Source organism: Perca fluviatilis, chromosome 14, assembly GCF_010015445.1.
Source record: "Perca fluviatilis chromosome 14, GENO_Pfluv_1.0, whole genome shotgun sequence".
Taxonomy (NCBI): Eukaryota; Metazoa; Chordata; class Actinopteri; order Perciformes; family Percidae; genus Perca; species Perca fluviatilis.
The window spans coordinates 34699324-34721166 of record NC_053125.1 but is presented as its reverse complement, the minus strand read 5'-3'; the positions used below and the strand labels follow the sequence as shown (position 1 = coordinate 34721166).

The following is a 21843-nucleotide window of genomic DNA, read 5'->3' as shown; positions in this document are numbered from 1 at the left end:
GTCTGTAGAAAGTATTAGTATGTGTGTGTCTGTAGAAAGTATTAGTATGCGTCTGTCTGTAGAATGTAGAAAGTATTAGTATGTGTCTGTCTGTAGAAAGTATTAGTATGTGTCTGTCTGTAGAAAGTATTAGTATGTGTGTGTCTGCCAGCTGCTCCCATTGTTGACCTTGTTCTAAAATGGGAGAAAGCCAAGCCGTTCTAAATGTAGTGGAGCTTCATTCTTTCTGAGAGCAGAAGTGTGGCCGACTTTCCCTCTGATCCAAACAAACAGACCGGAGCTGAACACAGATGATTATTACCGAGCTGTGGAGAGGCTCAGGAGCTTGGAACTTGTTAACCGGATCTATCTGCTTATTGATCAGCTCCCAGCGGCAAATTCCCTCCATACGCTTGGTTTGGAAAGTGTGTGTGTGTGATTATGGTTACGGTAAACAGATGTTTAAAGTGAATGCTGATTGTGTTACCTTCAACATGCTGCCTATTCCAGTGTTAGGGGCGTAATATGTCATCCATACACACATCCACGGTCTATGTTCACGATCATACACGGTTGGTCTGAATGAAATACACCCAGAATTTTAACCATGACCTTACTTCCTGCTTACTACTGGGAAATAAAATAAGTCAATAAATCGAATTCAGACTGTGGATTGAATATTTACACTGGATTTAAAGCCATGTAAAAGGGTTTGTAGCTTTTGTGTATTTGTGTTGAACCGTCTCGGCCACCGTAGCAGTGTGAGGGGAAACAGCTCAAGTTGTGTTTGTTAACTACAAACTAGTATCATGTGTTTCTGCAGTAACAAGATGATATATGGTAGAGTTAGTCTCAAAGAAAACTAAAACTGCACTGCTGATATGGAAAGATTTCAGATGTGAAGCTGAGTGTGTGTTAAACCAAAGAGGTTCCAGTAGGAGGCTCACTGCAGGTTAAAAAAGTCCTGGCTTAGAGGCACATTACCGCCACCATGTGGACTGGAGTCCTCACACTCTCATTATGGACATTTATCACCAGTCTCACTCGGCTGAGACAAGTGGGACACCTAGTGGTGAAATTCAGTTTACCGGTTTGGTCCATTCTTTGGCTTAAAGGTGCCCTGCCACACACAACCGTTTTTATTTTAATTTTAAAAAAATATGTTAGGTCCATATGTGTTTGTTATGTCGTGAATGTGAAAATGAACTGCTACCTCCTCTGTCAGCTGATACTGATAGCCAGGCTCTCATTGGCTAGCTGTTAGCGAATGAGAGGTAATCTTACTGCAAGCTGACTCTCTAGAATAGACAAATGCATTTTAAATCTATGAATTGAATAATTTGCGTGCTGAGAAACGAGTTTCAGACATTCCCATTTGTTGGAACTAACCTGCACACGCATTACATATGGATCTGAAAGTTCCCATCCCTTAAACTAGATATTTAAGTCTGTCAACTGTGTGAAAGGTTGAAAGTGCAGACTAGTAAATGCTCTGTTTTTGGCCCACTTCCTGTGTTTGGGTCGCATCGTGTTCCCACCTGAACCTGGACCCCCATTTTCAAGCGGACCAGAGTTCTGGTGTTTGATCTGCACCCGAGTTCAGATGAGCTTTCACACCGTCCCAAACCAACCGGACTATTCCTAGTGGAGGTATTTGGATGACAGTAAAGTTGTTAGTGTAAGTTAGCACACCTAAACAACGTAGTCTGAGTGAGACAGGAAGACAGCTGTCTCCGAGATGATGTCATCTTTGGCCTTCTGTAGAAGTGGTGAACTTACAGCTCGCAGCACATTAATCAGATATAGTGGGTAGCTTTGGTTTGATATCTAGTGTCGGCAGAATCCCTTTTTATTGAGTTTCCTGTTAGTGAAATGCTCTGAGTGAATTTAAGCTGGGCTTTTATTGTGAAGGGTAGACACCAAAAAGCCAGCATTATGGTAGTGTTTGTTTTTACCTTTTAGATTTATTCCCAGTTTAATATAATGCTGTTTTCTCCAAACTACTCTGAGTTCATGTTGTAGCTAGGAAGGAGATGGACCAGTTTTCCAGCCGCTGCTTTGAGTTGTCAGCCTGTTGTTTTAGTTGTGTGTGGATGGGAGGAAAACGAGAGGAGACAGCAGCTCCTGAATATCTCTGGGGGCTTTGATTTGTCCTGAACAGAATCCAGAGTGAGTCCAGCAGCCCCAGTGGAGATCTGCTGGATCTCAGGACCAGAGAGGAATGGAAGAGGACAACCAGAACCAGGAGCAGCGGAGCACCGAGGTCCCCAGAAGACCAGCAGCAGACTGGGACTCTGATAGCAGCCATGTTCAGGTCAGTGTTCAGGACACAACAACCACTCTAAAGTAACAGAGGGCTATAACACCAAACCTAGATAGTGGATTAGACCAGGATTTCCCAGGTATCCTGGATGTATTAAGCCTTGACTTGGTTTCATGAAAGCAGAGGCAGATAAGTTACCATTAGGACTGGGATGGTAACCGCATCACTGCCATCACAGTATGTATATATATATATATAAATATATATATATATATATATTTTTTTTTTTTTACTTTTTGCTCGCCTAAGTTCCAGGAGAACAGATATGATGTGATATGAAATATAATGAAAGTAATAATCATTGTGTAGTTCTCCTCATCGACTGTCTTCTTACCTACATTCAGGAGGTTATGGAGAGAGAATATTTTTTTACGTTGCTCGTCCCTTCAGCTTTGCACATGAGGATGGACGGTCCGTTGAGCTGAGGTGGACGTGGACACATTAACGTTAACGCTGCAGTGTTTACCATTGCACATTAGCCTAGCAGCTAGCAGAGTTTCCTTCTGCTTATAGCTTAATCCTGACAAAACCCCACATGGAGTTTCAGCCTGCATGCACGTTCTGTAACCTAACCAGAGCAGCTTATATTGGTTATATTAGAGAGAGCAACAAGTTAGCAGACTGCTGAGTCGCCCTCTCTGCTCTGTGTCTGCTCAGCTGCTGAGACCGCTGGGCTGCGAATAGGGCTGGGTACCGAACGTTGATACTTTTATGGTATCGAAAAAAATCCTATGAGTATCGAAAAATGATTTATCTTTCTGTGCCAAATTTTTGTTCCAAAAGCATCTGAACGCGTAAGCGCAAGCTTATCTGTCCTTTGCATATTGACACAGAGCGGAGCTCCAACCGAGACACACACACACACGGAGAGGTGCGGATGGAGTAAACTGTCTGCAGTTATGTTGAAGTCACAGAGAGTCACGGTTGGTTTCAGGTGTGGTTACAGTTTTTCATAACTTCACGCAGACGGCGTTTGCTGCGATGTAATGGCGAGCCGAAAGCGGTCGCTGTGCTGTTGACGTTACACTTCCTCTTACTAGACAAACAGCCACCGGTTACTCTGAGTGAGGAGTGTTACCAGAATTTTAAAATTTGATACCTGTTTTGATTCACAATTAAGGTGGAAAATAAAAGCTTTGTGTTTAATGTATTTTTGTTGATGTTGAAATGGATTTTAAAACATATGGTATCGAAAAAAGTATCGTTAGGAACCAGCATTGAAACTGAGGTATCGAAATTGGCACCGGATCGAAAGATTTTGAACGACAAAACTGCACGGTTGAGTTTCAGCCTGCATGCACGTTCTGTATCCTAACCAGAGCAGCTTATATTGGTTATATTAGAGAGAGCAACAAGTTAGCAGACTGCTGAGTCGCCCTCTCTGCTCTCTGTCTGCTCAGCTGCTGAGACCGCTGGGCTGCGAAGCGTCTGCCATCAGCATTGTCACAGAACACAGTAAAGACTCTCCCACTGAGCTGAAATGGAAACACTGTGCTAAGGGTTAAGCCCATGTTTTTCCGGGGTGACACCATTCACTTTACCGGCGGTATTGACAACAGATAAAGCCACTCTGTCTTGAGAAGCTCTAGTTTGTTCTTTTATTGTTCACTTTGAACTCACTTTACATCATCTTTGCTATGTCTTTTTCCTCTCTCTCTTCCTCACAGCGGCACTCACCCTACTCGCTGTATTGTTGTTTGTCTTGTCTTTAGGTGTGTGCTGGCTGTATAAATAATTGCCCCTCGGGGACAATAAAGTTACCTTGACCTTGAACTCTCCGTTACCGTTCCCTTAAGGCCCCCTGCCATTCTAACCATTCTCAGCTTTTGGGTGTATTTTTTATCAGGGATTTGATATAGGTTTTGTCCTTTGTCTGTCGTGCTAACAGCCATATCGGTATAGTTAAAGGCAAACAGCTGCATGTTACTGTACTTGTAGTCTCGCATTGCCAGACCTATCTCCACAGCACTGCGGAGTAAGGTCTGGCTCCTCCACACAGACATTCGGGGATAGGAGAAAAAACTCTCTGGCTTGTTTGCATTTCTTTAAACCAATCATAATCGTCTTGGGCGGCGCTAAGCTCTGGACGCAACTATTTTGGCTCTGATAAATAGTCTCAGGAAGGAACTTATTCAGGTGGAACATTTTCACCCCAATAGAAGAAACGCCATCTGCATGTTGACAGAGAGCAGGGCTCAGCTTTGAGACACACACACACACACACACACACACACACACACACACACACACACACACACACACACACACACAAACATGGTCAACTATAATTCACTCCCACCTCCCATTAGTTCTTCTAACCCTTGTATCGTTATCTCTGCATGTTTCCCCCTTGGGTCTACCAAAGCAGCCCTCAGCAGACGTCAAGCTGGCGACCGTAGCAGGAAAGAAGGGCAAGAAGGATGAGGAGGAGGAGGAGGAGCAGCCTGCAGCATCTCCTGAGGAGGAGGAGGAGGAGGAGGAATGTGTGGTGCAGGAGGTTTTGGACCGCAGAGTGGTGAAGGGAAGAGTAGAGTTTCTGCTGAAATGGAAGGGGTTCTCAGAGTAAGTATGAGTCTATAATATTAATACCTGGTGTTCTTGGTCCTGATTGTGTCCTTTTGTGTTTTGGGGAGTGAGCAAACAACTAAAACAACTTAACAGTTGAATTAAAAAATCTGAGTCATTCTAATGGAGAACAGCAAGGTCTTTAGAAAATGTAATGGCAACATTCAGTCTGGACCAATGAATATAAACAGATATAACAGATAATGAATATTGAACAGCCTGAATATTAAAAGTTTCAGGTTCTGGGGGGATTTCTGAGTCTCAAAGTCAATAAATCTTCCAAACACTGCTCAGAGTGTCAAGTGATTGCATTTTGAAAAACAGGTTTCTGTCTTTTTCTTTTGGCATACATCAATGATGGCCAACATGTATTGTGAACATAAATTACAGTGTTTACAATCACTTTGCTACTAATTTCAGAACCTTGATTTCATTTTTCAAAACTCTAGACACAAAACTCCAATTTTCACTTGTAACACAGGCTGTCCAATGTTCAAAACATTACATTGTGCATTCATATCTTTAAAGAAATCTTGCACTTGCAAAATCATTGGATCAAAAAACTGATTGTGAAATACCATTGAAACGTTACTTTAGATCAACCACACACAAGCTATCCATAGTTTCACAGTGTCATCATTCATCATTAAATATTGTAGTACAAAAATAGGTGATACATGTTTCATTATGGTACTAGATGTAAATACATCCCTGTAAAAGTACTGCAGTAGTAGAGAGAATACTACAGACATATATATATATATATATATACACATTATACACATAAATAAAGGTTAAATATATATACAGTACAGGCCAAAAGTTTGGACACACCTTCTCCTTCAATGCGTTTCCTTTATTTTCATGACTATTTACATCGTAGATTCTCACTGAAGGCATCAAAACTATGACTGAACACATGTGGAATTATGTACTTAACAAAAAAGTGTGAAATAACTGAAAACGTCTTATATTTTAGATTCCTCAAAGTAGCCACCCTTTGCTCTGATTACTGCTTTGCACACTCTTGACATTCTCTTGATTAGCTTCAAGAGGTAGTCACCTGAAATGGTTTTCCAACAGTCTTGAAGGAGTTCCCAGAGATGCTTAGCACTTGTTGGCCCTTTTGCCTTCACTCTGCGGTCCAGCTCACCCCAAACCATCTTGATTGGGTTCAGGTCCGGTGACCGTGGAGGCCAGGTCATCTGGCGCAGCACTCCATCAGTCTCCTTCTTGATCAAATAGCCCTTACACAGCCTGGAGGTGTGTTTGGGGTCATTGTCCTGTTGAAAAATAAATTATGGTCCAACTAAAGGCAAACCGGATGGGATGGCATGTCGCTGCAGGATGCTGTGGTAGCCATGCTGGTTCAGTATGCCTTCAATTTGGAATAAATCCCCAACAGTGTCACCAGCAAAGCACCCCCACACCATCACACCTCCTCCTCCATGCTTCACGGTGGGATCCAGGCATGTAGAATCCATCCGTTCACCTTTTCTGCATCGCACAAAGACACGGCGGTTGGAACCAAAGATCTCAAATTTGGACTCATCAGACCAAAGCACAGATTTCCACTGGTCTAATGGCCATTCCTTGTGTTTCTTGGCCCAAACAAATCTCTTCTGCTTGTTGCCTCTCCTTGGCAGTGGTTTCCTAGCAGCTACTTGACCATGAAGGCTTGATTCATGCAGTCTCCTCTTAACAGTTGTTCTAGAGATGTGTCTGCTGCTAGAACTCTGTGTGGCATTCATCTGGTCTCTAATCTGAGCTGCTGTTAACTTGCGATTTCTGAGGCTGGTGACTCGAATGAACAGCAGCAGAGGTGACTCTTGGTCTTCCTTTCCTGGGGCAGTCCTCATGTGAGCCAGTTTCGTTGTAGTGCTTGATGGTTTTTGCGACTGCACTTGGGGACACATTCAAAGTCAAAAGCAATTTTCAGGACTGACTGACCTTCATTTGTTAAAGTAATGATGGCCACTCGTTTCTCTTTACATAGCTGATTGGTTCTTGCCATAATATGAATTCTAACAGTTGTCCAATAGGGCTGTCGGCTGTGTATCAACTAGGGCTGAAACGATTCCTCGAATAATTGGATTACAAAAAATCCTTGAAGCAAAATTCTTTGCCTCGAAGCTTCGTTAAATCAGTGTAATTAAGGTTGTACGGCATACTGTATTTCCGCACGGAGGATTATTACTAGCACACAAGAGGTTTGCACTTCTGCGGACACAAGCATGGACAGTATATAAACACAAGACTGACGGCCCAGATTACAGGAAGGAAGACGGAAATAGCGAGGGTCTAAGAGAAGAGACAGGCGAGAGAAAACGACAGAAAGTTTGCGATCATTTTAAACTGCAAACATGCTGCTACATCATCTCTGTAACAAACATCCAGTGTACTCATCCATTCCACGGAGCCAACCCGACACAAGGTAGCTAACGTCTGCTGCTCTCGTCCACCGCGCTGTTTACACAACTAGCCTACAGCATGCTACTCTGCTAAAAGCGATGTTTTACCAATAAGCTAAAACAAAAGCTTTCGGTTTGTAGTCTAACTAATTATTAGTTTGCTTCTAATCTTTGGAAATGTAGCTGCTGCCGGAGACAAACCGGCTCCTCCCCCCAGCATGGCTACTTAATATGCACGTGAATGACGTCATCATGCATTCTTTATTCTTTCTCCTCACCATAGATATATCTATGCTCCTACTTTGTATTAGGCTTCTGAAAATGTGTCCCCCAGAACAGTGTAGTTGAGTAGCCCTGCTGTAAACCCTCTGGTCAGTGAACAGCTCTTTTGCATATCCAGTGCAAAGAGCCAGAGGCAAGAAGGGGAATGGGGTGAAAAATATTAACATTTGGGCCACCAAAAATGTACTATTGTGTTTTTTTTTTTTTTTAATGGTCTTGGAATTTGGCAATAAAAATGTTGCTTTTTCTAAAAAAGGAAACCTGTCTTTTGTATATAGACGAGCGACAGGCTTCCTTTTTTTAAGTAAACAGCAATAATAAATATTTACTATTGCTGTTTACTAAGTATTTCTTACTAAGTATTTCTTATCCCATTACTTGATTAATCGATGGAATAATTGGTAGAATATTCGATTACTAAAATAATCGATAGCTGCAGCCCTAGTATCAACCTGACTTCTGCACAACACAACTGATGGTCCCAACCCCATTAATAAGGGAAAAAATTCCACTAATTAACCCTGAAAAGGCACACCTGTGAAGTGAAAACCATTTCAGGTGACTACCTCATGAAGCTCATTGAGAGAACACCAAGGGTTTGCAGCGCTATCAAATAAAGCAAAGGGTGGCTACTTTGAGGAATCTAAAATATAAGACATGTTTTCAGTTATTTCACACTTTTTTGTTAAGTACATAATTCCATATGTGTTCATTCATAGTTTTGATGCCTTCAGTGAGAATCTACAATGTAAATAGTCATGAAAATAAAGAAAACGCATTGAATGAGAAGGTGTGTCCAAACTTTTAGCCTGTACTGCATATATATATATATATATATATATATATATATATATATATATATATATATATATATATATATATATATATATATATATCTCGTTCAATTGCAAATAATCTATAGCATAAATTTCGGCATTGTATCATGCCCTCAAAGTTGAACGTTTGTTATTTTGACACTAAGTTGCAGACCTGCAAATAATCTTCCAAAATGGCAATAGAAAAAAGGAATAACACAAATTAGCAATTAGAGTGAGAATGTATTACCTAAAAACAAAGCCTGAGGAGATTTTCTTCTGTCTGCACTCATCTTTCCAGTGAGGATAACACATGGGAGCCACAAGACAACCTGGACTGCCCCGACCATATCGCAGAGTACATGCAGAAACACAAGGAGAAGGAGGAAAAAAAGGAGGGCAAGAGGAAAGTTATCAGTGAGGCCTTGGGAGACTCAGAGGAGCGAGGGAGCAAGAGGAAGAAGAAGGAGGAGGTGAGTGAAGGAAAGAGATTACTCCAGACTGAAGAATCCCAGAAATGTATCTATCTATTGTTGATGAACAGCGCGAGGACCCCACCTTTCTGCTTGCCACTTAGCTTGGGTTCCCGGTCTTCACTAGGGCACCTAGCTCATCCGTCTTGTTGGCCAGTGAGTTTACATTCCCCATCACACACAAAGGAATAGACGGCTCAAGCATCCACGGTAGTTACGCCTCATTTCCTCTGGGATGGGGTGCAACATGCCGGCGTGTCCCATTGTCCTTTAGTCCAAACAGTTGTTCCCTTGAATAAACAAAGTTTTTACTGCTGTGGTCCAGTTTAATTGTAGCCATATCTATAGGATAGAAGATATATAAGTAAGGCGTGTAAATGATTTAAAAAAAAGTTGGAAGAGAAAATAGTTAAAAGGACAAAAACAGACACGTAACAGACGAGCTACAGAGAAGGCTGATACAGTTTTAAATGCGTTATATAAATATGTTATACATGTGTTTCTATAATGGTTCTAACAACGGCAGACTGGTCACAGACCAATCCTTTTTTTTTAGATCATTTATTTCTTTTTGTATTCTTTGACAATAAAGGATCATGTATACAGTATATTACTTTTCCATGTGCATTGTATTTGGCATTCTTAGCACACAGTGTGTGTCCTGTCCAGTAAACTGGGACTATAATTTGAGAGGATTGTACAATTATAAACTTATCCTAAGTGTACAATCCTCCTTAGTTATAGTCTTAGTTCACTGGACCAGTAACTATATAGTGTAGACTACTGTACATTCATGGAACAACAGGGAGAGGACACCTCAATGGTTTCTGTAGATATTATTATATTATATAATTATATTTTTTTAAACTGATAAATGCACTGTTAGTCATGTTTACAGTATGCATTGAGTTTATCACTTATAGTTTCTAGATTTCAGAGTCCAAGTTCTTCAGTGTCTTTCTTTATGTCCATATATATGAGGAAGCAAAGCATATCATATGTTGAGAAGGAAACTCAGCCTCTGTTAAACATAACAAAAGTGGCAGAATATATAGTGCAGCAGATTAGTAAAAAAAAATCGTTCAATTGGTATACAAGCATGAAATTTGGCACAGATACTCTCTAAGGGCCACTATTTTGGAAAAAGGGTTGTGGCGTTGGCCACTCAAAAATTCAATATGGCGGCAATTTTTCAAGATGGCCACCGTTCCTGTCGAATATTAATTATTTCAATTGTTCAAATGGTCATGCAAGCATAAAATTAGGCAGAAACACTCTTCAAGGAACACTCTTTTGGAAAAAGGTATGTGCCACTCAAACATTCAGGATGGCGACCATTTTCAAGATGGCCACCATTTCTGTCAAATAGTCATAATGTATGCTTTGTCTGCCTCCTCTCCTTTGACCTGTCCGGCTTAGTTCAACTTGCCAGGGATATAAATCCCCGCCGGCATAGTACACAATAGAGTACACAAGCCTCTCCACCACAGCAAGGTGCAGTCCACAGAGAGGAAGTGGCCAGGAAAAATTCAGGATGGAAACCATTTTTCAAGATTGCTGCCATTCCTGTCCTATGTTCATTGCCACAGTTTTCAAATAGTGATACAGAAAATATGCCACAAATACTTTGTTAAGGCCACTTTTTGGAGAAATTGGATGGCCAATAAAAAATTCAAGATGGAGACCTTTTCCAAGATCGCCGTCATTTCGGTAGTATGTACATTGATGCACACATGCATGTTAGCAAAAATACTCCATACTTTTAGAAAAAGGCAATCGCAAAAATTCAAGATTCATTTTTCAAGGTGGGTGTTGCTTTAATAGTGTACTCTGTTGGGACGGAGTTAAAAAGAAGGATTGAAAAAAACAACATAAGTTCTATTCACATTTTTACCAGCTCAAAGGCTTTGTGGTTAGTGTCCAACCTGAGATGGAGAGGTTGTGCCCTGCCGAGTCATAATAAAGACTGTTAAAGATTGTAGCCAATGCCTCCCTGCTTGGCTTCTGGGCACGAAGTAACTTTGTGTTGTTGAACCGAAGTCGACAATTGTAGTTATACTTCACTTTGTTCCTTCTCAAAGTAGCTTCTATACCACCACCTTCATCCAGTCGTTCCAGGTCCAGGGTCATTGGCATTTTGTTGTGAAATAGTGGAATGTTGGTGGCAATCATTTTATAGCCATGTTTCTCAGCATGATGGTGGTGATGGATGGGTTCATTTGTGTCTGTCTGACAAAGACAACATTAAATTGAGCTCTGACAGAAATGTTGGCCATCTTGAAAATAGTCGCCATCTTGAATTTTTGAGTGTCACACACCTTTTTCCATGAGAATGTTCCTTGAAGAATATTTGTACTAAATTTGATGATTGCATCACCATTTGAAATGTATATAAGGATTCAAGAGAAATGGCGTCCATCTTGAAAAAGATTTTTTTTTTTGAGGGACAGGCACCATTTTCCAAGGAAAAAAATTCTTAGGAGTATTTCACAAAATGTTATGCCTCCATCACTATTTGAACGATTGACATAATGAGCATTTGACAGAAATAGCGGCCATGTTGAAAAAATGGCTGACGTGGAATTTTTGGGTGGCCAGCGCCTTTTTCCAAAAAGGGACCTTTAGAGAATATCTGTGCCAAATTTCATGCTTGTATACCAATTTGAACAATTCTCTTGAAAAATGCCATTAATCTGTCGCACTAATAGCGGAACAACTAAATTCTAGTCTAAAAATATAATTTTTGCTCTTAACTGAAACCATTGAAGGAGTCAATTGTGATTTGCACAAACAGCTGCACACTTTGCCTTAAAAGCTAGCAGTGGGAGTTAATGTTACTTAGGAAATGTATAATTTAGCCCATACGAGAGAGATGGAGAGACCGAGTGAGAGAGAGAGGTATGTAAGCTACGCCAGTCACCTTTTTTAGCCCTTCCAAGTTTGCAGGTATGACTATAGGCACCTGTGGGGCGGGCTAAGCTTTTGTCCTTAATGGTATTTTTTCCCCGTTACATTACTTTTACTTTTATACTTTAAGTAGTTTTGAAACCAGTACTTTTCCCCTTTTACTTGAGTAAAAAGCTTGAGTTGATACTTCAACTTCTACAGAAGTCTTTTCAAACACCAGTATCTATACTTCTACTTGAGTAATGAATGTGAATACTTTTGACACCTCTGGTTCAGAGCAGTGGTCAGTAAATGTATGTTGTTAGGCTGCTTACGCATTCAGGCGGTCCGCGATCGTCTGCCACACTTGGGTTGAAAGAAGGTTGTTCACTAACTCTCTCTCTCTCTCTCTCTCTCTCTCTCTCTCTCTGTGTGTTGCTATAGAAACAGAGAGGAGGAGATGGACCCAAACGTCACCACTGTCAACACTGTGATAAATCCTTCACAACATCTGCATATTTAAAGATTCATCAGAGAGTTCACACTGGAGAGAATCTACACAGCTGTGATCAATGTGTGGCAGTTTTCACCCAACGGAGTACACTAAAAAAACATCAACGCCTTCACACTGGAGAGAATCTACACAGCTGTGATGAATGTGGGGCAGCTTTCACACAACAGAGTGAACTAAAACAACATCAACGCATTCACACTGGAGAAAAGCCGTACAGCTGTGATGAATGTGGGGCAGCTTTCACACAACACGGTCACCTAAAAAACCATCAACGCTTTCACAATGGAGAGAAGCCGTACAGCTGTGATCAATGTGGGGCAGCTTTTACACTGAAGGGTCACCTAAAAAACCATCAACGCATTCACACTGGAGAGAAACCTTACATCTGTGATCAATGTGGGGCAGCTTTCACACTACAGAGTAACCTAAAACACCATCAACGTGTTCACACTGGAGAGAAGCCGTACAGCTGTGAACAATGTGGGAAAGCATTTTCTCACAGTAGTAACCTTAAAAGACACCACCAGCTCATTCACTCTGCCTCGTAGTGAACATGTTTCCGAGCCAAGCTGTTTCGTCCTGCCTCCTCCTCATGTCCTGATAGCTGTGTTGTTATATTCTGATCTCTCCACATTGAGGGCTGACCAGGAGTTACGACTATTTAAGTTTAGGAAAAAGATTGCGTTTGGATTAAAACACTATCAAAGAACGCGCATTCTTCTTCTTTGGATTAGGTAGACTAGTGGCTGCAGTAGCGACTGTTTGTCACCAACATTGTCTTAAGGCGAGACACGGCAGGCAAAAACATCGTTTTTTTTTTTCACTGGTCAATTTTGAGATTTTGGGCTATTTGTCTTCAATAACATGTCTTCTTTCAGACTTGTGGTGAAAAAAAGTCCAAAATACACATTTAGGTGTTTATTTTACTACACTTTGTCTGTTTACGTCGGTAGATTTCTCCTAAATTCAACAAAAGTTGGCGTTTTAAATGCTCCGTGATCGCTGTCTCCACCCTGTCATCACATATTCTTCAGTTGGAAAGCTCTCTCTCTCTCTCCTGTGTAATGCTGTTGGATCCAAATATGGTCATTTCCTCTTTATTAGCAACCAATCGTGAAAGTAAAATGTGCTTTTTAACTCTAAATGCACAATCTCATTGGCTGATGGCAATTTCTGACATGATTTGTTCAGAATCATCATATGACGTGCTCCGACATTTCCGCGGTAGTTCAAAATGTTGAAAGATGTGCGTGTAAAATTGTCTCATGGAAGACAAACCGTTGTCATTAACAAGAAGACACAGGAATATAAACTAAGACAGCAGATGATGAAATGCCATCACATGTGCGTTGATGCGTAAACTGTCGTTCAGAAAACAGGAGAGTTCAGACAGCGGAGGTAATGAGAGCGGAACACAGCAGTGGCTGATAGTTCATGTAGCTCGTCTGAATGAACTGATCAGTGGTTTAATTGTCCTAATTGCGCAGGGACAGGGCTTAAAGTTAACATTGATCCGAAGAATCATGGGTTCTGTAGTAGTTTAGTACTAGAGTGCAGTCTTTGCAAAGAAGATACGTACAGGCAAGTGTCTACACATCTACGCGTCTTCAAGACATATCCAGGAACGATGATGAAGATAGTTTTTCCCAGTGGAGGAGGAAGTGTATCTCTGTCTGACCCAGTTGGTGGTCACTGAGCCTGTTTTTAGTCCGGATCTGTCTCTTCTTCATCTCGCTGACAGTGTGAAGATGCTCTGTAATAACTATTTAGTCAACGTTGTTTGTTTTCTCCAGTGTTCTTAATATTGGTCTTTTGAATGATTCATAATTAGTTTTGTTCTGTTGAGTTGTTTTGAGCCAGTGATGGGAGCCTCGTTAGTTAGCTTCACCATCAGCTGACTGAGGGGACTGTTTCTGGTTAGTTAGCTTCACCATCAGCTGACTGAGGGGACTTTTTTCAGGATTCAGCTCTTGGGTTTTAAGTTCTTTGAAATGTGTGTCTTTTTGACTTACATTCAGAAGTGTCCAAAGTGTTACAGCTTGTTTCTGTATGTTGAGCAGTAATGGAAACGTTCCATCTCTTGTCTTACATCTAGCCTCTGTCTGTCGCTCTTTGTCTCTCTCTAAGATTTGTGGCATTATAGATTATGGCCTCCATCTATTTGCATTTTATAATATGGATGAAGAGTTAGTAATACACAATTTAATTTCAGTCGCTGAAATTGAGAGAGGCTGTGAGTCACTGCAGAGAACCAGGGACCAGATCAGGCAGGCATACACAGATATTGCCCCTGATGTGGCTGAGATAATAAGGGAGGATGAGGATGCCATAATCAACATCAGTGTGTCTTTTGATGGCACCTGGCAGAAGAGAGGCTTTACGTCCCACTACGGCATTTGTGTGTGCATCGACATCCTCACTGGGCTGGTCGTGGACTTTGAGGTGCTATCCTCCTACTGGATTACACTAAGTGTAATCCATCCTGGTGTTGGTACAGGAGAGCAGAGGAGAATGGAGAAAAGCCAGAGAGCCATAGTCTTCACACAGGAAACGATTTATCACGGGAGGTGGGTCAGAAGCTCATCTCTGTGTATCACCAGATGTCCAGTGACAGTCTGCTCAAGCGCTTGCAACATGGAGGCACTCAGAATGCCAACGAATGCCTCAACTCGCTCATATGGGCTAGATGTCCAAAAACAGTCTTTGTGGGGAAAAGCAGGGTTGAGGCTGCAGCCAGTATGGCTATTTCTACATTCAATGAGGGTGCATCTGGCATGCTGGCTGTGATGGAGAAATTGTGGCTTCAGAGCACAGCCTGTCAATGCAATGAAGGATGACGACATGGTTAGGATCTCAAAAGCCAATAGTGTCCATTCCACCAGTGCAAAGCCTGTAAAAGTGTAAGCCCAGTCAAAACACTGTAAAGACACCAGCAGGAGATGGAGGGGGGCCCTACATATGGTGCAGGCATGGATATGTAGACTGTAAACTAACTTGGGGGAATTAGGCTGTGTAATGGTTGTGTTGGGCCAGGTTGAAGTTTGTGATGTAATGGTCTTCAGTTGAAGGCCATGTTGATGTGTTGTTTTGGATGTTATGATCCGTGTCGATGAAGCAATAATCAGTTTTGGATCTTCAACAGTGTGATACATGGATCTTACTTGGACCTAAAGCATGTTTAGCAGTATTTTCTGATTTTCTGGGTAACAAAAGGAGATATTTATAATCCCCTCTGTAATTTTATTTTCATTGAATATATGAACAAAATGCAAAAAGAATTTTGAACCTTTTTTTTTTCCTCAATGGTCAGATTCTTCAATTCAAAATATATGCAACTTAGCGCAAATTTATTTAGATATAGCCTGATTAGCATATTTAAACAAAAAGTTACAGAAAACTTGCAATAAAGTTTTTCTCCTATTCATCAACTGGTAAATGTTCATGGTGATATCTGTAAGTTAAAATGTTTGCCCTATTCTCCCTGTAGTATCTCACCTTAAATAATTAGTTTTTTATTATAAAGTCCACAACTGCCTATACAACACTATAATTGTTTAACTTGGATCCACAAATTGATCCAATCCGTGACTCAAAACCGATCCCTTGCACTCAACATTTTGCAGCAATGTTCAAAATAGTAATTCCCCGGGCTGCTTTCTCATTTGGGCCTAGACGTGGCATGGCTTCTCTAGTATTAGTTTTAACCTTTGAACACATTTTTCCAATTTACCTTTATCAGCTCCACCCAACTGGAAGATGGCCATTTTTAACTGTATGCTCTCCAGTTATTGTTGTTTTGTAGTTTAACATCATATTAACTTCTTTTGTGGACTTTCAGTTAATAATCTTTGTCTGACATTTCATATTCCCTGTTTGTATTTCCTGTGACTGAATGTGGTTTTAAATCTGAGGTGTGTTCAAACTGAAAGTAAAGACTCTGATGATGATGTTTTCCAGCCAACACTAAAGAATGATGGAGCAGCAGGGAACAGACCAAGTCAAAGACCAAACACCTGATTTATTCATCTGACTTGTAAATTAATGTCAGTGATTTCATTTTAAACTAAACGCAGACTTGAAATTTGAAACAAATGAATGCTTACTCATGCAAAAAAGCTTGTGCTCGGTCCTGGGCGTAGCAGCAGACTTGCAGGGATTTCTGGACCTCTTCAGTTCTCTGAACAGAATAAATGAAATAAAACGAGGCCTCATGCTGATTATTTGGGACTTGATTTGGTGGATTTCTCCTTCCTGCCGTTTCTGTGTTTAAACTCCTTGATATGAGAACGTTTCCATCCACTAAAAGTGCTGACAGACTCAGATTATTATTCTAAGTGTCTGACATTACCTCCAGAGATAGAGCTTTTAGTTAAAGAGTAAGATCCTTTTAGTTTAACATGAAACAGCCCTGAAATCCCCATCACCAAACCCACCAGACTCCATGTAAATAATCAGGACTTTTAGCGTGTATAGAGCCAGCATATCTCCACCAGACTCCATGTAAATGATCAGGACTTTTAGCGTGTATAGAGCCAGCATATTTCCACCAGACTCCATGTAAATAATCAGGACTTTTAGCGTGCATAGAGCCAGCATATCTCCACCAGACTCCATGTAAATGATCAGGACTTTTAGTGTATTTGTATAGAGCCAGCATATCTCCACCAGACTCCATGTAAATAATCAGGACTTTTAGTGTAAGAGTATAGGGGGGTTTTTCCCCACATTTTTTTAAAAAAAAAAGATTTTTTTTTAGAGCCAGCATATCTCCACATGTAAATGGGTGAATTAAGGGTTTATTCCAACCAAACCAGAGTGGTGATTGTTGGAACAGTGGAAAGATGAACCGGCTTTTGATAGTTTTATTTAGTTTCTGTCCACTTTGAAATAAGTGTGTTTAATAATAATATTTATGTTTTAATTAAATGGAGTCTGGTGGAAAATAAAGTAAAATGCTGAAAGTGAATCTGTATTTTGTTATTTCTCCTTAAATGTCCACATTATTTTAATTATAGAAAGGCTGTACACAATATTTAATACTCAAGTAAAGTACAAGTACCTTGACTTAATTACAGTACTTGAGTAAATGTACTCAGTTACTCAGTTGACTAACATGAACTCTGGAAAAAATTAATTGAATGTGTGGAATGATTTGGACAAGTCTTTGAAATAAGTGTGTTTAATAATCATAACTGTGGAAAACTCCCTGCTGGACTGATGAGCCTACGTCACTCCTTGTCAACATGACTATTGGACCTGAATGCTACTGCTATGTTCCCCATCTAGTGGCCAATAGATATAAGGACACAATGTTTCCTATATTCTTCACTGCATTGGGTTCTATTGATTCCCATTACTATCCAGAATTATTTGGTTGTTTGTGTATTCATTATGTACAAGTTATATGTACATATTCTGTATTTCTTTATTTTACAGAAAACCACACACACACACACACACACACACATACACATACTATTGCAAGCCACAACCACTTTATTCACTGCTGGATTTGGATATCAATAAATGTGTTGAACTAAAAGCAAAGGTTGCAGCGACTCTCTTACCGGAGGACATAGCCAGCTCGGGTAGCGCCAGAGAATAACGTACAAGGACTTCACAATAACATTTCTGTTTTAATTCAAGGGAGTCTGGTGGAAAAATAAATTAAAATGCTCAAAATGAATTATATTTTTTAATTTCTTCTTATACTTATACATTATTTTAGTTATTAAAATGCTGTACATTATGTAATACTCAAGTAAAGTACCAGTACCTGGAGTTAAGTCCAGTACTTGAGTAAATGTCCTCAGTTCCAGTCCACCACTAACTGATTAATGAACTGAATGTGGATCTGTTGTTTCCCTCCTGAGCTCCAGGCGGCGGCCTTCTTTCATTTTAAACTTTTAATCTGAAAAACCCGGACTGGGAGGAAGCGGAAGTCTCGTTGTTTGACTGGGATGTGTGGCTGGCGGCGGGATAGCTGTGCTGTTTGTTATTAGTGAGTTTGAAGAAGACAGAGCTCCAGGTAAACCCGCACACACTCAGCTAAACACTTTAAGAACTGCTCTTTTACACGGCACTCAGAGACAAGAGAAGACAGAGCTGCGCATGCGTTAGCTTCCCATTCGGCTGCTTAATGCTAACGGAGCTGAGCAGAAGCTAGCTAGCTCTTTCATATGGCTCTTTGTAGTTTAGTTTATTTAAAGCTAATGGACTTGCTCTTACTACTTGTTGTCTGGAGTTTACACATCCAGGGTTGAAAGCACTTAACTGGAAGTCTCTTTGGATAAAAGCGTCAGCTAAATGACATGTAATGTAATGTAATGTAATGTAGCAGGCTAGCTAGTAGTTCATATTCATGTGTTGTTGCATCAACGACGCTGAAGTTAGCTTCCCATTCGACCCCCGTTTGTTTTGGAGTGAAACGTTCCTTTGTTTGTTGTTCTCTCTCTCTCTCTCTCTCTCTCTCTCTCTCTCTCTCTCTCTCTCTCTCTCTCTAACAAAGAGAAAAAGATAGAAAGTATTAGTATGTGTGTGTCTGTAGAAAGTATTAGTATGTGTGTGTCTGTAGAAAGTATTAGTATGTGTGTGTCTGTAGAAAGTATTAGTATGTGTGTGTCTGCCAGCTGCTCCCATTGTTGACCTTGTTCTAAAATGTGAGAAAGCCAAGCCGTTCTAAATGTAGTGGAGCTTCATTCTTTCTGAGAGTAGGGGCCTGTTGCACAAAAGTAGAATGAAGATATCCAGGATAACTGAAAAAGCGCAGCTTGACTTAGTGTGATCCACTCATCGCGGCTCAATCGGTTGCACGTTTGCTGAGCCAGGATAAGTAGGTGAAGCTATGTCAGCCAGGAGTAGATAGCTGGGATAAGTGCACGTTCACGGATTTCTTAAATAGACCACGGTATCCATCACAGATTTACTGATGCAGAAATGGAAAATACAATGTATTTTCAGATGGGAAAGACGCGTGCAGCATATGTTTCACCCGCTGAGCAGCAGCTTCTAATGGAAAATTACGAGGAGGTGAAACATATAATATGCAAAAAGAGAAATACGGCTGTTGTCAAACGGAAAAAAGCCCGAAAGACAATAAAAGAAAGGAAAAAAAAAGCCCGAAGGACAATAGCGGACCGACTGAATACGTATTGATTTAAAAAAAATCTACTTAGTCACTCAACGTTTTAATTGCTTTAATATGCTTGTGTTATATGTTGGTTTTATTGTTGTATCTGTTTTTATGCGCTAAATGTGCTGGTTTTAGTGTAAAGTGTCTTTGAGTAGCCTGTAAAGCACTATATAAATAAAAAGTAATAATTCTTGTTCTTGGGAAATTTATAAGGACTAGGCTTAATTTCAAAGCTTATTCATAATGCGAGAATATGTTTTGCAACCATATGCACAGATCTCCATAAGCTATGTCTAATTCTAAATATCTTTCTACAAATAATGTTCATACAGAACAAACATGACTGGACAAAAACTAGAAAAAGAAGTGACTTCAATACACACAGCATATCTGTAAAACAATGTAGCCTGTTATTATTCATGTTTTTTTTCTCTCACTCCCAAACTCCAAGATGACAGTGACAGCACCAAAATAAAATGATTAAGAAGCTCTGTGGCATTCCAACACATTCTCACTCCCATTTGGTAAAAAAGGACGTTTGGTCAGGTGCCATTGTCGTCGTTATTGATGCTAAAAGTCCGCTGCACGATGTGGGAGGATCCCCCCCCGCCTCCCCGCGTTGCACGGGTGGGGGCACATTTCACGGGGACAGCAGCGGAGGAAAAGTCCATTTCCTCCGTATCGTCCCACTTTTTACCATTACCATCTCAACAACTGCAGTAGTAGGATTTAAATCATGTAATAAAATGAAGCAGAAAAAATTCAGAAGACAACGGAATAACTGTTAAACACGTTTATTTCGGATCAGAGCGGCAGCTGATTTAACACATCAGACTGCAGGATTAATCTTAGCCTGGCTGTTAGCCTGCTCTGGACCAGGCTAGCTGCAAAGAATAAATCTCCATGGTTACTTGGCTGGGCTAGGGCTGGGCGATATGGACCAAAAGTCATATCCCGATATATTTTGGCTGAATATCGATATACAATATATATCCCAATATTTTTTCCGCGAAGTGAGAGCAAATGTTCAGTCAAAGCCCAAATCAAATATGACATGTCACAAGTAGTTTCATAGAAACAGTCGCAAAATCAAATAAATTATAAACCGGTTTCTTCACCTGGTTCATGATTAAATGCTCAGCTGTTCAAATAACAATAAAATGTAAACCTAAATACTGTATAACAGGAGTAACTTTTTTGAAATCAAAGCTCCATAGGCTATTTGTGATTCGTTCCAAAGGTCAATTAAGCTTTTGATATTAATATAATCTACTTTGTTCAAAATGTAATGCCTCATGCCTGTAAGCCTAGGTTATAGTCCCATTCTTCCACTTGATACTGCTTCCACTTAAGTAAACTAAAAGATGAACTATCGACTACAAAACAAAGAAATTTATTATGATCGGTTCACAGATCTGAGTCCAAACGGAAACTTCACCCTTCTGAACTAAGAGTTTCTGCTTCAAGGTGAAGTTTAAACAGACTGAAATGTCCAGGCTCATTCCTCCACTATTTATTTCTGTATGTATTTAAGCGTTACATGTAATTTTAACGGGCACTGAGCTCCAGATCCTGCAGCCGCAGACGGTCGCTGCCCCGCTGTAGCTTCTTTCCGTCCGCCTGCCGCCGGCAAACTTAGTGGAACTTTCCGCCGATATCGACATACAGTTCGTGCTGGACTACGTGTAAGATCCTACCGATCACCACTCTGTCTTTGGCTGGTCCGATCTGGATCAGCGGGGACCGGCGCAGCAGCGAGACAAAGCTGTGTTTTTGCCCGGGGGAAGAGACGCTGCGGCCGGCCACGGGGCTCTCCGCCTCCCGCTGCCGCCGGAGCTCAGATTGCTGGTCGAAGGCGGCATATATAATCATAAAACACATTGTCACCTGTTAAATGTTATCCATGCTGTTTGTTCTTTTCATTTCCTCTATCGAACATAATTAAGCAGTACAAAAGTCCGGCATCTTTAGCGTTGATCTGAATGCTTCGGACCCCTGTTCCAAGATGGCGGCGGGTTTTGACGTATGTTTAGAACCTCACGGCGACATATCTATGGGAGCAAGGATCACATTTGAACTATATTGATATATGCGATATGGTCTAATTCCATATCTCATTTAAAAATATATCGATATATTTGTTTATATCGATATATCGCCCAGCCCTAGGCTGGGCTTAATTCAACCTGCTTTTGTGCAACCAAGTCAAAGCTAAATTCATCCAGGATAACCTGAATATCCCGGCTTAATCCCTGATCCTGGTTTTGTGCAATACCCCTCTGAAGTGTGGCCGACTTTCCTTCTGATCCAAACAAACAGACCGGAGCTGAACACAGATGATTATTACCGAGCTGTGGAGAGGCTCAGGAGCTTGGAACTTGTTAACCGGATCTATCTGCTTATTGATCAGCTCCCAGTGACAAATTCATTTCATACGCTTGGTTTGGAAAGTGTGTGTTAGAG

General features: G+C 40.7%; 1 protein-coding gene across 5 annotated transcripts in view; it reads left to right on the top strand.

Annotated features, from left to right (window-relative positions):
• The window catches only part of LOC120572793 (zinc finger protein 239-like), an 89676-nt gene that overhangs the window by 46720 nt on the left and 21113 nt on the right, over window positions 1-21843 (top strand). For 3 of the 5 annotated variants that reach the window (XM_039822235.1, XM_039822236.1, XM_039822234.1), the window contains exons 2-3: window positions 2141-2293; window positions 4668-4864. In XM_039822235.1, the coding sequence (XP_039678169.1) occupies window positions 2201-2293; window positions 4668-4864 (290 nt within the window). In that variant the 5' untranslated portion in view covers window positions 2141-2200. Of the gene's footprint in view, window positions 1-842; window positions 1095-2140; window positions 2294-4667; window positions 4865-21843 lie in introns of those variants that run through there. The other 2 variants (XM_039822237.1, XM_039822238.1) reach the window with 2 other exon arrangements.